This window comes from Malaclemys terrapin, chromosome 1, assembly GCF_027887155.1.
Source record: "Malaclemys terrapin pileata isolate rMalTer1 chromosome 1, rMalTer1.hap1, whole genome shotgun sequence".
Classification (NCBI taxonomy): domain Eukaryota; kingdom Metazoa; phylum Chordata; order Testudines; family Emydidae; genus Malaclemys; species Malaclemys terrapin.
In genome coordinates this window covers 206,409,363-206,424,269 of record NC_071505.1, presented here as the reverse complement: position 1 = coordinate 206,424,269, position 14,907 = coordinate 206,409,363, and the positions used below count along the sequence as shown (strand labels likewise).

General features: G+C 37.1%; 1 protein-coding gene across 9 annotated transcripts in view; it reads right to left on the bottom strand.

Moving 5' to 3' along the window:
* DMD (dystrophin) overlaps positions 1-14,907 on the bottom strand; it is a 2,004,766-nt gene that overhangs the window by 397,608 nt on the left and 1,592,251 nt on the right. For all 9 annotated transcript variants that reach the window (XM_054005916.1, XM_054005912.1, XM_054005914.1 and 6 more), the window contains one exon: positions 8,252-8,441. In XM_054005916.1, coding sequence (XP_053861891.1) covers positions 8,252-8,441 — 190 coding nt within the window. The remainder of the gene's footprint in view (positions 1-8,251; positions 8,442-14,907) is intronic.

The window sequence follows — 14,907 nt, the reverse complement described above, 5'->3', positions numbered from 1 at the left end:
TGCTACTGAGAGCAGGCTGCTACAGGAAACCTGGTTTCTCTCACAAGTCATGGTGCCATCCTGAAGCAAGTCTGAGAAGAAATTTGGATACGAACTCATCAGTTGTTATCTGCCTCCTGTGTTTTTACTTAAAACTAACACTGAGTTGATTACATAGGACATCTATCATTCATTTTTAAATGTAACTTAAGATACAGCACATTACTCTCATTTTTGGTACAAGCACATCCTCAACTCTCGTGGGTATAAAGTTGTTCAGGTGCGGTGGGAAGTGAAGATAACTGAATAAGGTAAGGTAGGGGGTCAGAGAAATATTTTGTTACACATTTCAGGCCAATAGTATTAACCCAATGATATATCTTTTAGAGTAACCATACCTTGTCTAAGAAACTCTTGGACCTTTGGTATCAGAATGTATGTGTTATAAGGACCTCGGCATTCAACATCAGAGTTCATTTTGACCGGGACACAGTTGCTACCTCATAAACTGGAAGCATGCTCAGGTTATCGTTTAAATAAACAGTTGTCACATGGATTCTTGCTTTCTTAAATTTTATAGAGATATAAACATCTAATTAAATTGATCTACAGGCTTAATTTATAAAAATTACATTGATATAATAACTGGATAAATCCATGCCAATTTCTGAATTATGTCTAATATTACATAAACTGGAAAGCAATGTCACATATAATTATGGCTACAAAGCCAAATCACAAGGGTAATTAACATAGCTGAGGTTTCATATTACCAAGAGTGCTAAAGCAGACAGTAAAGTTCATTATTTTCATCTCCCTCATACGGCCATGTATCAATCTAGGCCTCAAGGGAACACATGATGTATTTAAATTAGCTAATAAAACATAACATATAATTACATAACTCCTTGGAGTAACTATTATGTATAGTATGAAAATTCTCCAGAAAGTGTTATAAATGTGCAAATCACCTCAACTATTACACAGCTGTCAGTTCAGACAAATGATGCATGCAAATACATGCTCATAGAAACAAACATTGCATTATAATGCACAGATTTAATATAATTACATCATCAGGAAATCAGAATGTGCAGTTACATTTGCCTTCCCTCCCTCCTCAGTGAATGAACTGTTGAGTGCTGAGGGCATATTAACCTTATTTTCTACTCATGAGTTCTGAACTAATGATTTCTGATCAACAGAATCAAAAGAAACACCTTTAAATGTGTGAAGTCCCTAGACAAATTATTTATGTTATACAAAGTCCTATCCACCCAATGGAACATTAATTTCCCTAGTTGCTTCAAAAAATATTGAGAGTTTGAGAATGGATAGCAAAACCTTAGAGGTTAGAGACATGTTCCCTTGATATACTCAAACCATTCGTAACAAGGGAAGAAATAAATATACACTTGACCTTTAAATTTAGGGGGTTTCCAATATTTCTGAAGATGAACTCTTTATCAACGATGTATTTTTCTACTTAATATCCTCAAATTATAATGGGCCAAATTCATTTTGTGAGCCAATGGAATTACAAGAGGGAAGAAATAGCCCATTAATCCTTATTAGCACCCTCTATCATTATTTTCACAGTTCCTAAAATCTCTCACATACATACACACACACACACACACTCACACACTATTTCTGGGCAGACTATACATCTTTTGTAGTGCAAGTTTGTTTCAACAGATTTAAAAAAAGATGATGATAAAACTTGGAAGTTTCTGAGAGTCAGTGGAAAAAAACACTGCTTGGAAACCTACATTTAGTTTCCCATACTGTAGTCTTGATTCATTGAGGCTGAGTTCCAAAATCCTGCCTCAAAGGCCCAGTGGCAAAAAGTCAGCCTGGGAGACCGATGGAGCTTAAAAATGGGCATAACTTTTTGGGAAGTGGTTATGGCCAGGATATACATTAAATCAGTACTTCCCCTTTAGCAGCATTCATTGGTGGGGCTGCAGAAAAGCTTTATTGAATAACTGCCCTATCAGTGGTCCTGATGTCAAACGTTGCCTGCTCTACCTTGAAGTGAACTCCCCCTTAACTTCTTTGTGACTGGCTGGCACAGTGAAGTTGAAATACAGACTTGTCTGTCTCTTCTGGCTGTCTAGAACCTCATGACACTTTCTATAAAGTAAAGGAGATACTCTTAGTATTGAGGACAATGTTCCCTTTCTAATTAGTTGTTTAATTTTTCTTTTAGCTTGACTATGTGGCTGAAGTTTCCCTTGCTATCTTTTCTACTCCATTCTACAATTAATTACCTCCAGCGGAAAAGAATAGTAAAACACCATTACTCTTTAAATCCCATTAACGTCTGGCACTTTTTTTTTTTAGCATCTTTTCACACCCACTTGTTTTTGAGCATGCTGCCTATAACAGTTCATTGGAAAACCTGAAGCTCAAACTGGTGTATGAACTAGTGCCTGCTGCAAGTGGCTACTATATTTCTCTGTGCATGATCACTACACTACCAATGTCTAACTTGCTGTCTTGTAAGTGTTTTGACACATAGTTCATAGGAAAGGTGTACTGAAAAGCTAGATCTAGATTCAGTTCTATTGCATATTCTCATCTCCTCATGTTTAAAACTTAATTGCCTGTAGCCTGCTGCAGGAGATTTATGCACAAAGCCTCTAACTGACAAGCTTTTGGTTTCAATCATATGTGTCTTAAAATACAGCTAGCCAGAAATTGTCTGACAGAAAGTTTTTCATCAGAGAACACTGTTTCATGGAAACTGAAACATTCTATGGAGATAGTTTGATTTAGACTAAGGTCCAATGGAAAACAGGCAGGCTTCCATCAGAAATGTGGCTGGTTTCCTCCCACCTTACCTACCTGGCTCCTCAGCAGTCTGCCTGATGGGCTAATGGAGAGCCAAGAGCCTGGAAGCTCTGGGAACCATGGATTCAAAGCTCTTGGGTTTCTCTGCAGCTCACTAGGCAGGCTGACAGGAAGCCAGGAACCTAGAAACAAAGGGAACCTCAGCTTCCAAGCTCCCAGCTCCTCAGCATCCTGGACTCCCATATTCCTGGGCTTAGGACCAGGCAGCTAAGTGGATTGCATTGGAGTCAGGGACTGCTGGACTTCCAGGGTCTGTAGCCTGGAGGCACCCAGCCCCAGGATTACCCAAGGCCTGAGGCCCCCAGGGTTTTCCCTTTCATGGAGAACTTTGAAATGTTTGGTTTTCATTCCAAATCAGAATGAAAGCAAATTTTGAAATTCTCTGCAAAATGCAATTACTTTTCTCTGCACCGCTCTGCTTAAACATTCTTTATACTAGCCCAGGTGTTCCATCTTAAATTAATTTAGTGTGTGGCGGGGGAGTGTAAGCTGCAACCATCCCCCTACAGAATTAACATGAGATGATCCTCACCAAATGCAGTTTAATTAAATAGACTGGGCTTTAAAATAAACTAAGGATACAATCTTGATTTGATCATTTCCCAAAACTTGTTCACTGTTATGATCAGAGTCACAGCAGATGGTAGACTCACTCCATAATAATTGTCTTTGTTTGAAACACTTTAAACTTTCTCCAAAACAAAAACAAAACACTTCCATGATTTGTTCTGTAAATTTTGCCTGTCTTCGTTGCTGCATGACAACATCACATAGCAAACATTAAGGCCTCTATTTCTGTTTTCAAGAAAACAATCTTCTGGATGGCACTTGAATTTCACTGGAATTGCAAGAAAAGATAATGTGTTTCCTCCCTCTTTCCCAGTTATTTTTTGCTCTATAGATGCTTCCAACTTTCCTCGTCTGCTTGTAAGAGATCCATTTTCATTCACACACTACCCTGGGTTGTATAACTCAAAGGGGAAGAGTAAGAAATAGAAAAAAGAAAAAAACGGGTCACAGTTGTGCAATATATACATATTGTTTTCATTAAATAAATCAAATTGAAAAAGCACCTTTTATAAGGCACTGAAACCCGTCCTGCATGGACTTCAAGACTCCCTTTTGCCCATTGACATAGGGTCCATCAGCGGAAACCCATGTCTTCCATTTACTAGTCACTGGCTCCTTGGCCATTCACCAGCACTGGACACCCGCTGCATGTTGTGACCAGCTGACATTTGTACAATTTCTAATGTTAAAAATTCCTAAATCCTATATCTATTTCATCTGTGTCGCCGTGACACTATGAGGAAGCGGGGAAACCCACTATGCCCCAGCCAATTTGGCCCAGATGGGAAAAATTATTGCCTTGTTACTTGAACAGACAATCACTTAGACACATAGCAACCTGAAAACACAGTTCCTATACTATATAACTAGATAGACGGAGTTTGTGTTCTGCTAAAAATGGGGCAAGGAGCCTGAAAAAAAAACAAAAAAACCCAGGCCAAGCTTTAAAGAAATGATTGTGGGAGGAAAGAGCCAATTAGCTTGCATCTCTCTAGTTGTCCAATGGCAATGCCAGGGAAGAAGAGCCTATCCCTGTATAAATTCCTCCTTTATCCTAAAACTGTCCGGCAGCTTGCAGATCCAGTCAAGTTTCCTATCCATTAAATCAGTGTGTGGCAGTGATAAATATTTAGTATCTATATAATTATTTTTAAAGAGAAGACAGTGTGGAAGAATGATCACTGAATTGGGAGTCAGGAGTAGAGCTAGCGGGAAAATTTTTTAATAAAGTTTTTCAGTGAAAAATGCCAATTCATCATAGTAGAAACTTTGTGAAACAAGGTCGAGTTTGACAAAGTTTCCCAACTCACAAAAAAATTGAGAAAAAAGTTTTGAAGTTGTCAAAACTTTTTGTTTTTACAATTTTCAATGAAAAATTCTGGATTTCCTGTTCAAAATGGATTTCATTTATAAATTTAAACTGAAAAAAGGTTAGATTGAAATAATGTTCCAAATTAGCAAAATGTAACATTACAATAAACCAATTCTTTTTCATTTTGGGTCATTCAGTTTGTGAATATTTCCAGGATTTTGACTATTCATCCTATTTGAGATGTGAAAATTTTTTAAATCATGGAAATTATTCACGGGATAAGAAAAAACATTTATTGCTCAGCTATAGGCAGGAGTTCCTGCATTGTAATATTGGCTCTGACACTTACTCATGATGTGCCTTTGGTTAGTCACTTCACCTTTGATCTCAGTTTCCCTTCTTGCTTCTTCGCACATGGCGATAGTAATGCTTACCAGCAAACATCACAGGTTCTTGTGATGATTAGTTAATGTCTATCAACTACTTCACACGCAAAACATCCTGTATAAATTCTAATCGCATTATTAAATAACACTGATTAAGTGATGACATGACCGTCGCAGTATGTATCATGTATGCATAATGTTCATAGATAATCATTTATTTGCTGTATTGTAAGTCCCTGGGAATAAGGGTCACTATCCTTTCTGTTTTGTAGAGCAACAGGTACATTGCTGGCCCACAATAAATAATAAGAATAATTTATTAACTTGCTCATATATTATTTTTAAGATGATGGTTTGGATTTGTCAGCAATACTATCATCATAACCAGAGATCAGCAATACGCTATTGAGCAAATAGAAGTGGAGTAAGGCTAGCAGTTTGTTCTCCAGATAAGTTCCATACATGTTAATGCTTAATTGCTAGACAAATGACCTTTATCATTTGAGGAATATTCCCAGTCTTTAGAGCAGAAATCTGAGGTCAATCTCACACATGATAAGTAGTGCAGTATTAAGTAAACAAACACTTGAGCTGTTTCAAAACACAGCCCTGAACTTAAAAGTTAGTGAAACTCAGTCCATGTCATCTGGTTTGCAATGCTGCACTACTTTTAAGTTAATTATAGGCAGCTCTTATAACAATGATGATTTCATGTAATACAAAATCATGCTAATCACCTTTATCAAAAAGGGTTTTTTCCCCTTAAAGCACACAGCACAATTTCATTTACCTCAATGAAAATGCCTTGGATTTCAGTATGGGAAATAACAGGCACTTTCCCACCCTGTACCGTTCCTTACATGAGGAGGAAAAAAATTCCAACAAATTCCATAGCGACATCAACCACATTAATTCCACTCAAGAGAAAGACATTTCCTAATCCACTTGTGCTTGCAGCACTCATGAATTATGAGGTTTTTCTGGAGGATTAAACATGCTATGAAGTGTCTGATAAACAGTGATAGGCAAATAGTCTAGCCAAAAGTATCAGGCTATATACAGAGAGACTGACAGAGAGCTAGAGGGAAAAAAAGATATTTTCCCCCCTTCTACCCATCAGCCTTCACTGAAAGTCAAAAATTACTGCTCCATGGGTGGACAGATATATATGAATCAGTTGGGAGTAAGCGACAATAAAACAGCTGCTGCTGTGTCTTTGCATACTAATGTTTCTTTTTAATATGTAAGAATCACTGCTCTTGCTGCAGAGCCAAGATCAAACAGTGAACAGAATGGTGTTTGAGTCTTGAAAAGGAAGCAAACAGAGATACTGCTACACATTTTGCCCTTCATATATTGTGAAGACATTTTTTTAAACATGGCAAAAACCTTGAAGAAAATTCAGACTTATGCCAGTGCAACAATTCCTTTAAAAGACAACTTCCAAGGTTTTTAAAAAATTTATTTTAACTTACAGTACAGTTATTTTTTATTTCATTTACTCTGTGGGTTGTCTAAAGTTGAGCCTAAAATTAATTTTAAATCTTTCTTTTTCATATTTTATTGTAAATGCTCTGCTTTCTTCATCCAAGGATGACTCCCGCCACAGTAATTTTATAAAGCAATGCAGGCTGAAAACATGGTGTTTCTGGTCAAATATAACTCTATTTCTAATAATTTCAATTATATTTAAGAATAAAATACTAGACCTCTGTATGCAAGGAACTGTTTTGACGGATGACCCATTTTCATGTGACATACAAAAGTTACCACGCCAAATTAAATTATTGCTAATACTGCACACAACATAGAAGTGTAAAAGGAGAACTTGGAATACTTTTTAATTCCAGTAGCAACCAAAAAATCAGATACTTGAGAGTGAAAAGAGATGGACTGTACTGGATATAAATGGTCTAATTCAGTACAGCATGATCTCCCATTCATAACTACTTCTCAAGGATCATACCAACTAAAGTCAGACACAGAGGGGTGAAAATTTTGAGTATTTTTTAAATAAAAACATTGGATAACCATAATCCACTTTTCAAGCAAAAAATAGTCCAGATTTGATTTCTAAGGAATGCAGCATTGCTGGCTTTTTAAGTACAGTGTAATGGAGTTTATTAATAATGCATTAGCATTACAACAGAAAAACAAGTTATAGTAGAATAAATACTATAAAGTGCATTTGAGAAAAAAGGTAACACTATCTCTAACCTAATGTTATTTATGGAACACAATCTCTGTAATTTTCAATTAATTCACATTTGAAAATTATCATCTCCAGACTCTGGAGTTTCCAGATTTGGATGTGGGTGAATTTATTATTACCAAGGTGAAGCTAAAGCACTTTTAAGTACATTTTACAATACAGCTCTGCCTTATATGCATCACAATAATTTAACAAATCTGTGAACACACATCCCTATTGAGAGCACAATGCAAATATAAGTGCCTTTTTCTTATCAAGACTCTTAAAAAAAAACACAAGAAAACATGCCATCCTCTCTTTCTTAACATTAAAGGTAGAGAAAGCTATTTTTATTTTTATCTAGGGAAAACAATTGTCTGAAAATTGTATGGTCATTAACTTTGACAGGTCATCTTCTTTTATTCCAACTGAGCACGTTAACAAAAATCAGCCAAGTGCCAGATTAATATTTTTGAAGTATTTGAAAGTAATGGAGCAAAACTAATTTAGTTAAACAACAGAGAATAAACTAAACACGATATATACAGGACTGCTATAAATATCAGAAATGCATAACAAACACTCATATGTCAATAACTCTTACTTTAAGACTCTGCTGAAACAGATATTTAGATTTTTATATTGCAGAAAAATTAATTATGGTGCTGATGCAAAGTTTATTTCTGTTTGTTTTAAGTTGTGCTTCAAAACACACAGTATCTCCTTCCGTGACTAAATGACTCAGTCACTGAAAGACCAGGATGTTAAACAGAATCAGAATGTGTGTCACCCAATTTTTAAAGGAATTCCTCAAAGCAACAATTAAAGATTGGTACCACAACCAATATTATTTTCAATTTCATTTCAGTTTAAAATAAGCTAAACAGCATGCACAAGCACAAAGAAATCATTATCTTGCATCCATGAAGGTCTATATAGCTAAAGCACTTGACTTACCTGCCACTGTTTCATGAGCTCCCGAACCTCTTTCGTGTCCTCTAGTATCCTTTCCTTGTGTGTAGCATCCTGCAGGACATTGGCAGTTGTCTCTGCTTCTGTAAGCCAGGCAAGGAACTTTTCCAGATCCAGGTAGAACTGTTGCAGCAGCCTTAGAGCTGCTTCCAATTCAGCTTCTCGCTCACTAACCCTGTGCAAGCACAAACAGTCAAATGCAGCACTCACAGAAATCAGAACAACTGTAGATTTTTAAAAAAAACAAACAAACCCACAGCAGGTTTTTACTATACATCAAGAGAAGAGAATTTGTAGATGAGCTACTATAATGAAAGAAAATGTACATAAGAATGATAGTTCCCCCCCCCAAGCTAATGTTCGTCTCTGTCTTTTTGGATGGTGGGAGGAGGTACACAATGACATTTTTCAACTGCAATCTAGAGGAAATGACATTACTTTGGTAAAGAACACAATGTACTGTACCTGGAATTTTGGAACTCAAACAAATCAAGGTCAATTCCTTTCAAATATGATCAAAGTTTTTTCACTTATCGCTCATAAGCCTGCTACTGCCTGCAAGCTTGTTTAATTTTTGGAAATCACAAAGTAGTTTTTGGTCACTGAGGAGCAAGGATAGTTTACTGCAATTATTAATTCCTCTAAATTGCAAGCTGTGGGGACTGTATTCATCACCTTGTGTCCTAACAATGCAGAAGATTTTCAAAGGGTCATGAAGCTGCTCTACCATATAGAAAGGTCTTACACAAATTATACCATAAGACAATCATAAGAAGATCTATATCAGCTTTTTAATAAAAGGTCACCTTTCAAATCTCAAGAATATTTCTCTGCCTTTGGCAAAAGCCTAAATAATAACAATTTGGTAAAGAAGAATATTCAAGGACCTGTAATGAAAATTCCTTAGGTAAATTTGGTCTGATCCATCAGAACTAGCAGAAAAATTTTACGTCCTATTTGCACGCACACTTTTTGGTTATTAAATTTAGGCTCAAAATTGATTCAAAATTCAAACACCTGCATGTGACACATCACTTATTAATATGTGACTGTCAGTTATTATGCAAAACTATAATTTATTTGAGCAGTAACTTTATCATGGGAAGAACATACTAGGCAATAAACAACTCTTGAAGATCTGGTGGCAGCACTGCTCATGCATGAGTTGTTTATTCATCATGGGAGATGTTTTTGCTGAGCACACATTCTTCAGCAGTGTAGTTATTGCTATCACACAAGATAGAAGTCTCCTCTTCTGTCTTCACTGCATTAGCTTGGAATGTATGGAATAGGTTTAGAAAGTGTCAACCATTTATAATAAAAGGGTTGAGTCTAAACATTTTTCTTCTCATAAATACAGTTTAAGGTCTGATAACTAAATATTAGCTCCATATACTGATTGACAAAGGAAGTTAAGACTAGCTCTCTTCTACATCAAAATCCTACTGCTGGGGAGATTCTCAAACAATTGTCTCCTACTGTTGACAGATCTGTGTGTGACAAAAAAGCAGCAGAATTCAATATGTATCTTCCTCTAGCTGCAGTAAACATATTGCCATATACATCTGATTGAGGAAGGTATTTCCAGAGTTGCACTGCTCAATCATATGTTCAGTCTTCAACCAATAGCTAGCTTAATATTTGTCCATGATGTTCCAGCATAGCCTATATTAAGATTCCAACTACTTTTTCCTGGCTAATGAACAGTTATGTGACCTGAATTTACACAACTTTCTACTGATGAGCATATATGTTTGGGTTGGAAGTCCAAGAGTGATTCAGTTTTTTAGGTAGTCTGAAAGAAAGTTGCACAACAGATTATCCCAGAAATATTTTCCAACATTGTAATTTTCCCACCCATTCACACTGAGATCATGCAATTTCTGTGTGCTAGAGCCAATATCAAATCTTGTTCATTGTCACCAAATGGTTAGGTTCCTAAAGAACAAAAGGCACAACCTAATACCTAGCTGTTACTGAACCAGGAAACCATGAATTAGGCTGAAAAGGGGTTTTAACGTGCTTTACCTATTTAACATGGTTTTTTTTCATCAAGGATTCTTCCAAACTATGAATACAGCCAGTAAATGCAGGGGGATTTAAAGCAGCCAATCAGAGCTCAGAAGTGTGAGCAGAGAATTCAGTTCAGTCAAATGACAATCTATTAACTCAGAGCTAAAATCCACAATCCATGTTGCTCAACCACCTTGTGACAAAGGTGACTATTATTATTGAACCCATTTTTGTAATAGGGAAAGAGAGAAATATGTTAAAGCCCTTGTCTCAGGCTATTCATGTATTAATTTATTATTTCTTCAAGAGATAAAGGACTGTATTCTGATGTCATTTACATATGTGCAAATCTGGAGTTGCTCTCTTTAAATCAACAGAATTATTCCAATTTTACACTGGTATGAGTAATATCAAAAAGTGGCTCTAAGTGCTCACGAAAGCTTATGCCCAATAAATCTGTTAGTCATTAAGGTGCCACCGGACTCCTCATTGTTTTTGTGGATACAGACTAACACAGCTACCCCCAATACATAGGATGATAGTGTATATTTCATAGAGAGAATCTCCCTTTTCAGTTTTCAACCCATTACAGATTGGTTAGTTAAAGCTCTATTTTCTTTGACATATTGCTGAGCAAAGTGCTCTGCTCACACTTAGTTCTCTACCTCCATTCTAACCTCTTGAAGTGAGTGAAAGACGTCCTTTTTCCTTTTATTAAACCAGGGCCGGCTCTAGGCACCAGTGGAGGAAGCAGGTGCCAGGGGTGGCACATGCTAAGGGGCAGCATTCCAACCATTCAGCTATGGACTAGGTATTTCTGGAATAGCTAGAGCTATCATAACATAACAGAAGACAACCTTAATTTGGAGATTTAAAAGGAGTTTTTCGCCTTCCTCTGCAGTGTGGGGCACGGGTTGGAGGATTCTCTGCACCTTGAAGCCTTTAAAGTTGAGGACTTCAATAGTTCAGACATAGGTCAGGGGTTTGTTACAGGAGTAGGTGGGTGAGATTCTGTGGCCTACGTTGTGCAGGAGGTCAGACTAGAAGATCATAATAGTCCCTTCTGACCTTAAAGTCAATGAGTCTATGAATAGAAAATCCCACAGGACCAAGAACAAAGAGTTATTGTATTCACACTTATTTATATACATAAACCATGTTATTGTAGTAATTTTCCATAATAGCTCAGAAAAACTCCAAAGTTATTTTGCAGAATGCAAAGATTTTCTTGTGTCCTCATACTGTTTCCTGCCACATCCATGCACATGCAATAGCCTGATCATTTCACTCTGCCAGGTTACTGGAAGAGCATTCATGCTCAAGGAATTGACATTGCAGGAGATATTTTATATTTTGAGGATCTGTGCCACAGTTACAGGTATTGAGGCCAAAAGTGTAGCCCCACTTGATTATTGCATCTCTAGAACTGCCAACTCCAGTGTGGAATCAATTAAGACAACATCATATAGTCCAGGTCTGATATGCACTGGGTAGTAAGTGCTCAACTGGTGTGAGCTGGAGCGCACAGGCTACAGGGTTGTTCTCTACTCATTTGCCATAATGGAACCCTGGTTTGTTTGGGTGACAGTGTGAGAGGGCATAACAGTGGCAAGATAACTTTCTTGTGACGTCACTCGACTCAGCTTTGGTGGTATAGTGTATAGCAGATGTCTTGCATCTGTGCATTGCCATGTTCACCGAAGATGGAAAAAGATCTTGTGGGTTATCCAGTTCTACAGAGCAGGATTCTTCTGTAAATTATGCTTTTTTAGTGTTTTTTAAATTTAGTTTTAAATATATCATGTAATACAGCTTGAATCACCTGTGGACCACACTTAGAGCCCAATCCTACAAAAACTTGAGCCTGTGCTTAAATCTTTGCAAGATCAGAACCTTGCTTTATAATGTGGATCAATTCCCTAACAATCTGAATTTCCTCTGAAACCTGGGACACAGGCATGAGTCTAAGTAGAATCAATGTGAACCTCAGCAGACCTGATAAATATAGCTGAATGCTACAAATAGGATACCAAGGTGTAAAAGAAAAGGAGTTTGTTATTTTCTCCACTGTAGGCTGCAAAGTAGTATCAAAAACTAAAACTGACCCACCAAGGTTAATAAATAGGTAATTTTTAATCTAGAAAATTATGAACATGAGCTCAGGTCGAGGGAAAAATTGACCAGATGTAGACATATTGCTGAAGACCAGAATTTATGTCTGATGGAAGCATCTACACTCCAAGAAACAATACTTTCTTTAATTGTACTGGGCTTACAGTACGATATATGTTAGCTATAAAGAATATTCTGACATTGTTCTGCTATGACCCTCAGAAATCTTAGGGAACATAATTCTTTGACCATGCAAAAACACATGGTTTTCCACAGAGCATACTATTAACTACAAAACCGCTGGTATTTTTGCCTTCTAAATATTGGCACATTTAGCATTTTACTTACTCTCTATATAGTAATCACAACAGGTCATCCTCTCAACTATGGAAGAAATAACATCTAAAAAGATTATTGGAAATGGGATACTTATTTGAAACTGGTTCTCTCTTATTCTCTCTCTCTTTTTATTAAAAAAAATATTGTAGATCTTTAGATTGCCGACGTGTTTAAAAAGTGTTAACTTTTTAGGTGCTTGCATTGAATTCTTAAATCAGACATACACAGACCTTACATGAATCTAGGTTGGGGGGTGAGGGGGAGACGTCTTACTCTTCAAAACAAAGTCACAACCTTTACCATTTAATCTCACAAAAATTAGAATTTGAAACTGTAATAGGCATGTTCCATGCTTCTTTCTGAAATCTCTGCAGGACGTCCATATTTTTCAATATAATTGGTCCTTTAAACAGTGATGTATTTGCAAAATTATAAGATTGAAATGAGGAAAGGAAGGCCTCTGAGATGATGAATAAAGCAGTTCGGATGTCACATGTAAGATATGATAATGCAAACCACAAGAAAATTATAGGAGAGAGTGAAATACATACGCTGGATGAGGAGTTTAGTGGCATTAAATAAAGAATTTAAGGCAGGGTTTCCTAGACTTGTATCATCTAAATATAAGTTTGATTTTATATCAAGTACAAATTATAACAAAGGAAGATGGGTGAAGGAGGGAACATTTATTGTCATAGAAGAAGACTGGGCAATCTAAATACTACCCCCTTCCCCTCTCCCCCTCTCGACACATACACACTATTTTGAATTGCTGAAGGTAAGAAACAAAGCAAAGAAAGGAAAACATGACTTTCTGTTAAGATGCCCCTAATTCTTTACTGTCTAACTTGACATGATGATGGCACGACTGCAAACATGGCAAACTGGTAGGAGAAGCAGTAGAGTTTCCACCCCAAGAATCATCTTCAATCCTTCCAGAGAACAAATCCCCACATCTGCTTTTGAAGTTTTAAGGGCCTGCTCAACCTAAAGATTAATGTTTCGAAATTTGGCTGCCAAAGCCCTAGGTGAAACGTGTGTCAGCGCCCCCCCCCATAAGTCTTTGTGGAAATATGCTTATGACTATATATGACATAACTGGAATATGTTCTGTGCTACATATGCCATGTAACATATCTATGTAAAGGTTATGATTTACTGAATCTATTAATCCTATTTGTATGCATGTATCATTTTTGTATTCAAAGTTACGAATATTGGCCGTGTACTGGCTTGATTTCTAAATAACTTCAATAGAGCATTTGGTCAGTTCCTGGAGAAAAGAATTCACAAAGTTAAGTGCCCAATCAAGAAGCACTTAAGGAACAATGCATCTTGGAATGCTCCAATCCACATAAGAAGTCTTCCGGGAGACATTCAGCATACCATGTGGGCAATGGCTTCTGCCTGTAAAAACTGTGAGTCATGCATGGACATGTGACTTGTCCAGGTGACTCCAGAACTCCATCTTGGAGATGTACTTTGCATAGGAGAGAGGAGGGAGTCTCCACCCACAAGAGAAAGTCTATTTAAGCCTGTGGGAGACCCCTCCATTTTGTCTCCAGCTGGCTAAAGAGATAGCTGCCTCTCCACCCCCAAAGATACCTGAAAGAAACTGGAACAAAGGACAGTAACAACAGGCATGTGAGTGATTGCTGGACCCAGACTAGCAGGAGTCTAGTCTGTAAAAGGAAGCTTACTGGAATTGGTGATGTGTTATTTGTATTAAGTTTCTTAGACATAGACTTACGTGTTCTAGTTTATTTTACTTGATAATTCACTTTGTTCTGTCTGTTACTACTTGAAACCACTTAAATCCTACTTTCTATATTTAATAAAATCACTTTTTACTTATTAATTAACTCAGAGTATGTGTTAATACCTGGGGGTGGCGGGGCAAACAGCTGTTCATATCTCTCTATCAGTGTTATAGAGGGTGAACAATTTATGAGTTTACCCTATAGAAGCTTTATACAGGGTAAAATGGATTTATATGGGTTTACACCCCGTTGGCAGTTGGGCATCTGAGTGTTAAAGACAAGAACACTTCTGTAAGCTGCTTTCAGTTAAGTCTGTAGCTTTGGAGTAAGTAATTCAGATCCTGGGTCTGTGTTGGAGCAGACTGGCGTGTCTGGCTCAGCAAGACAGGGTACTGGGGTCCCGAGCTGGTAGGGAAA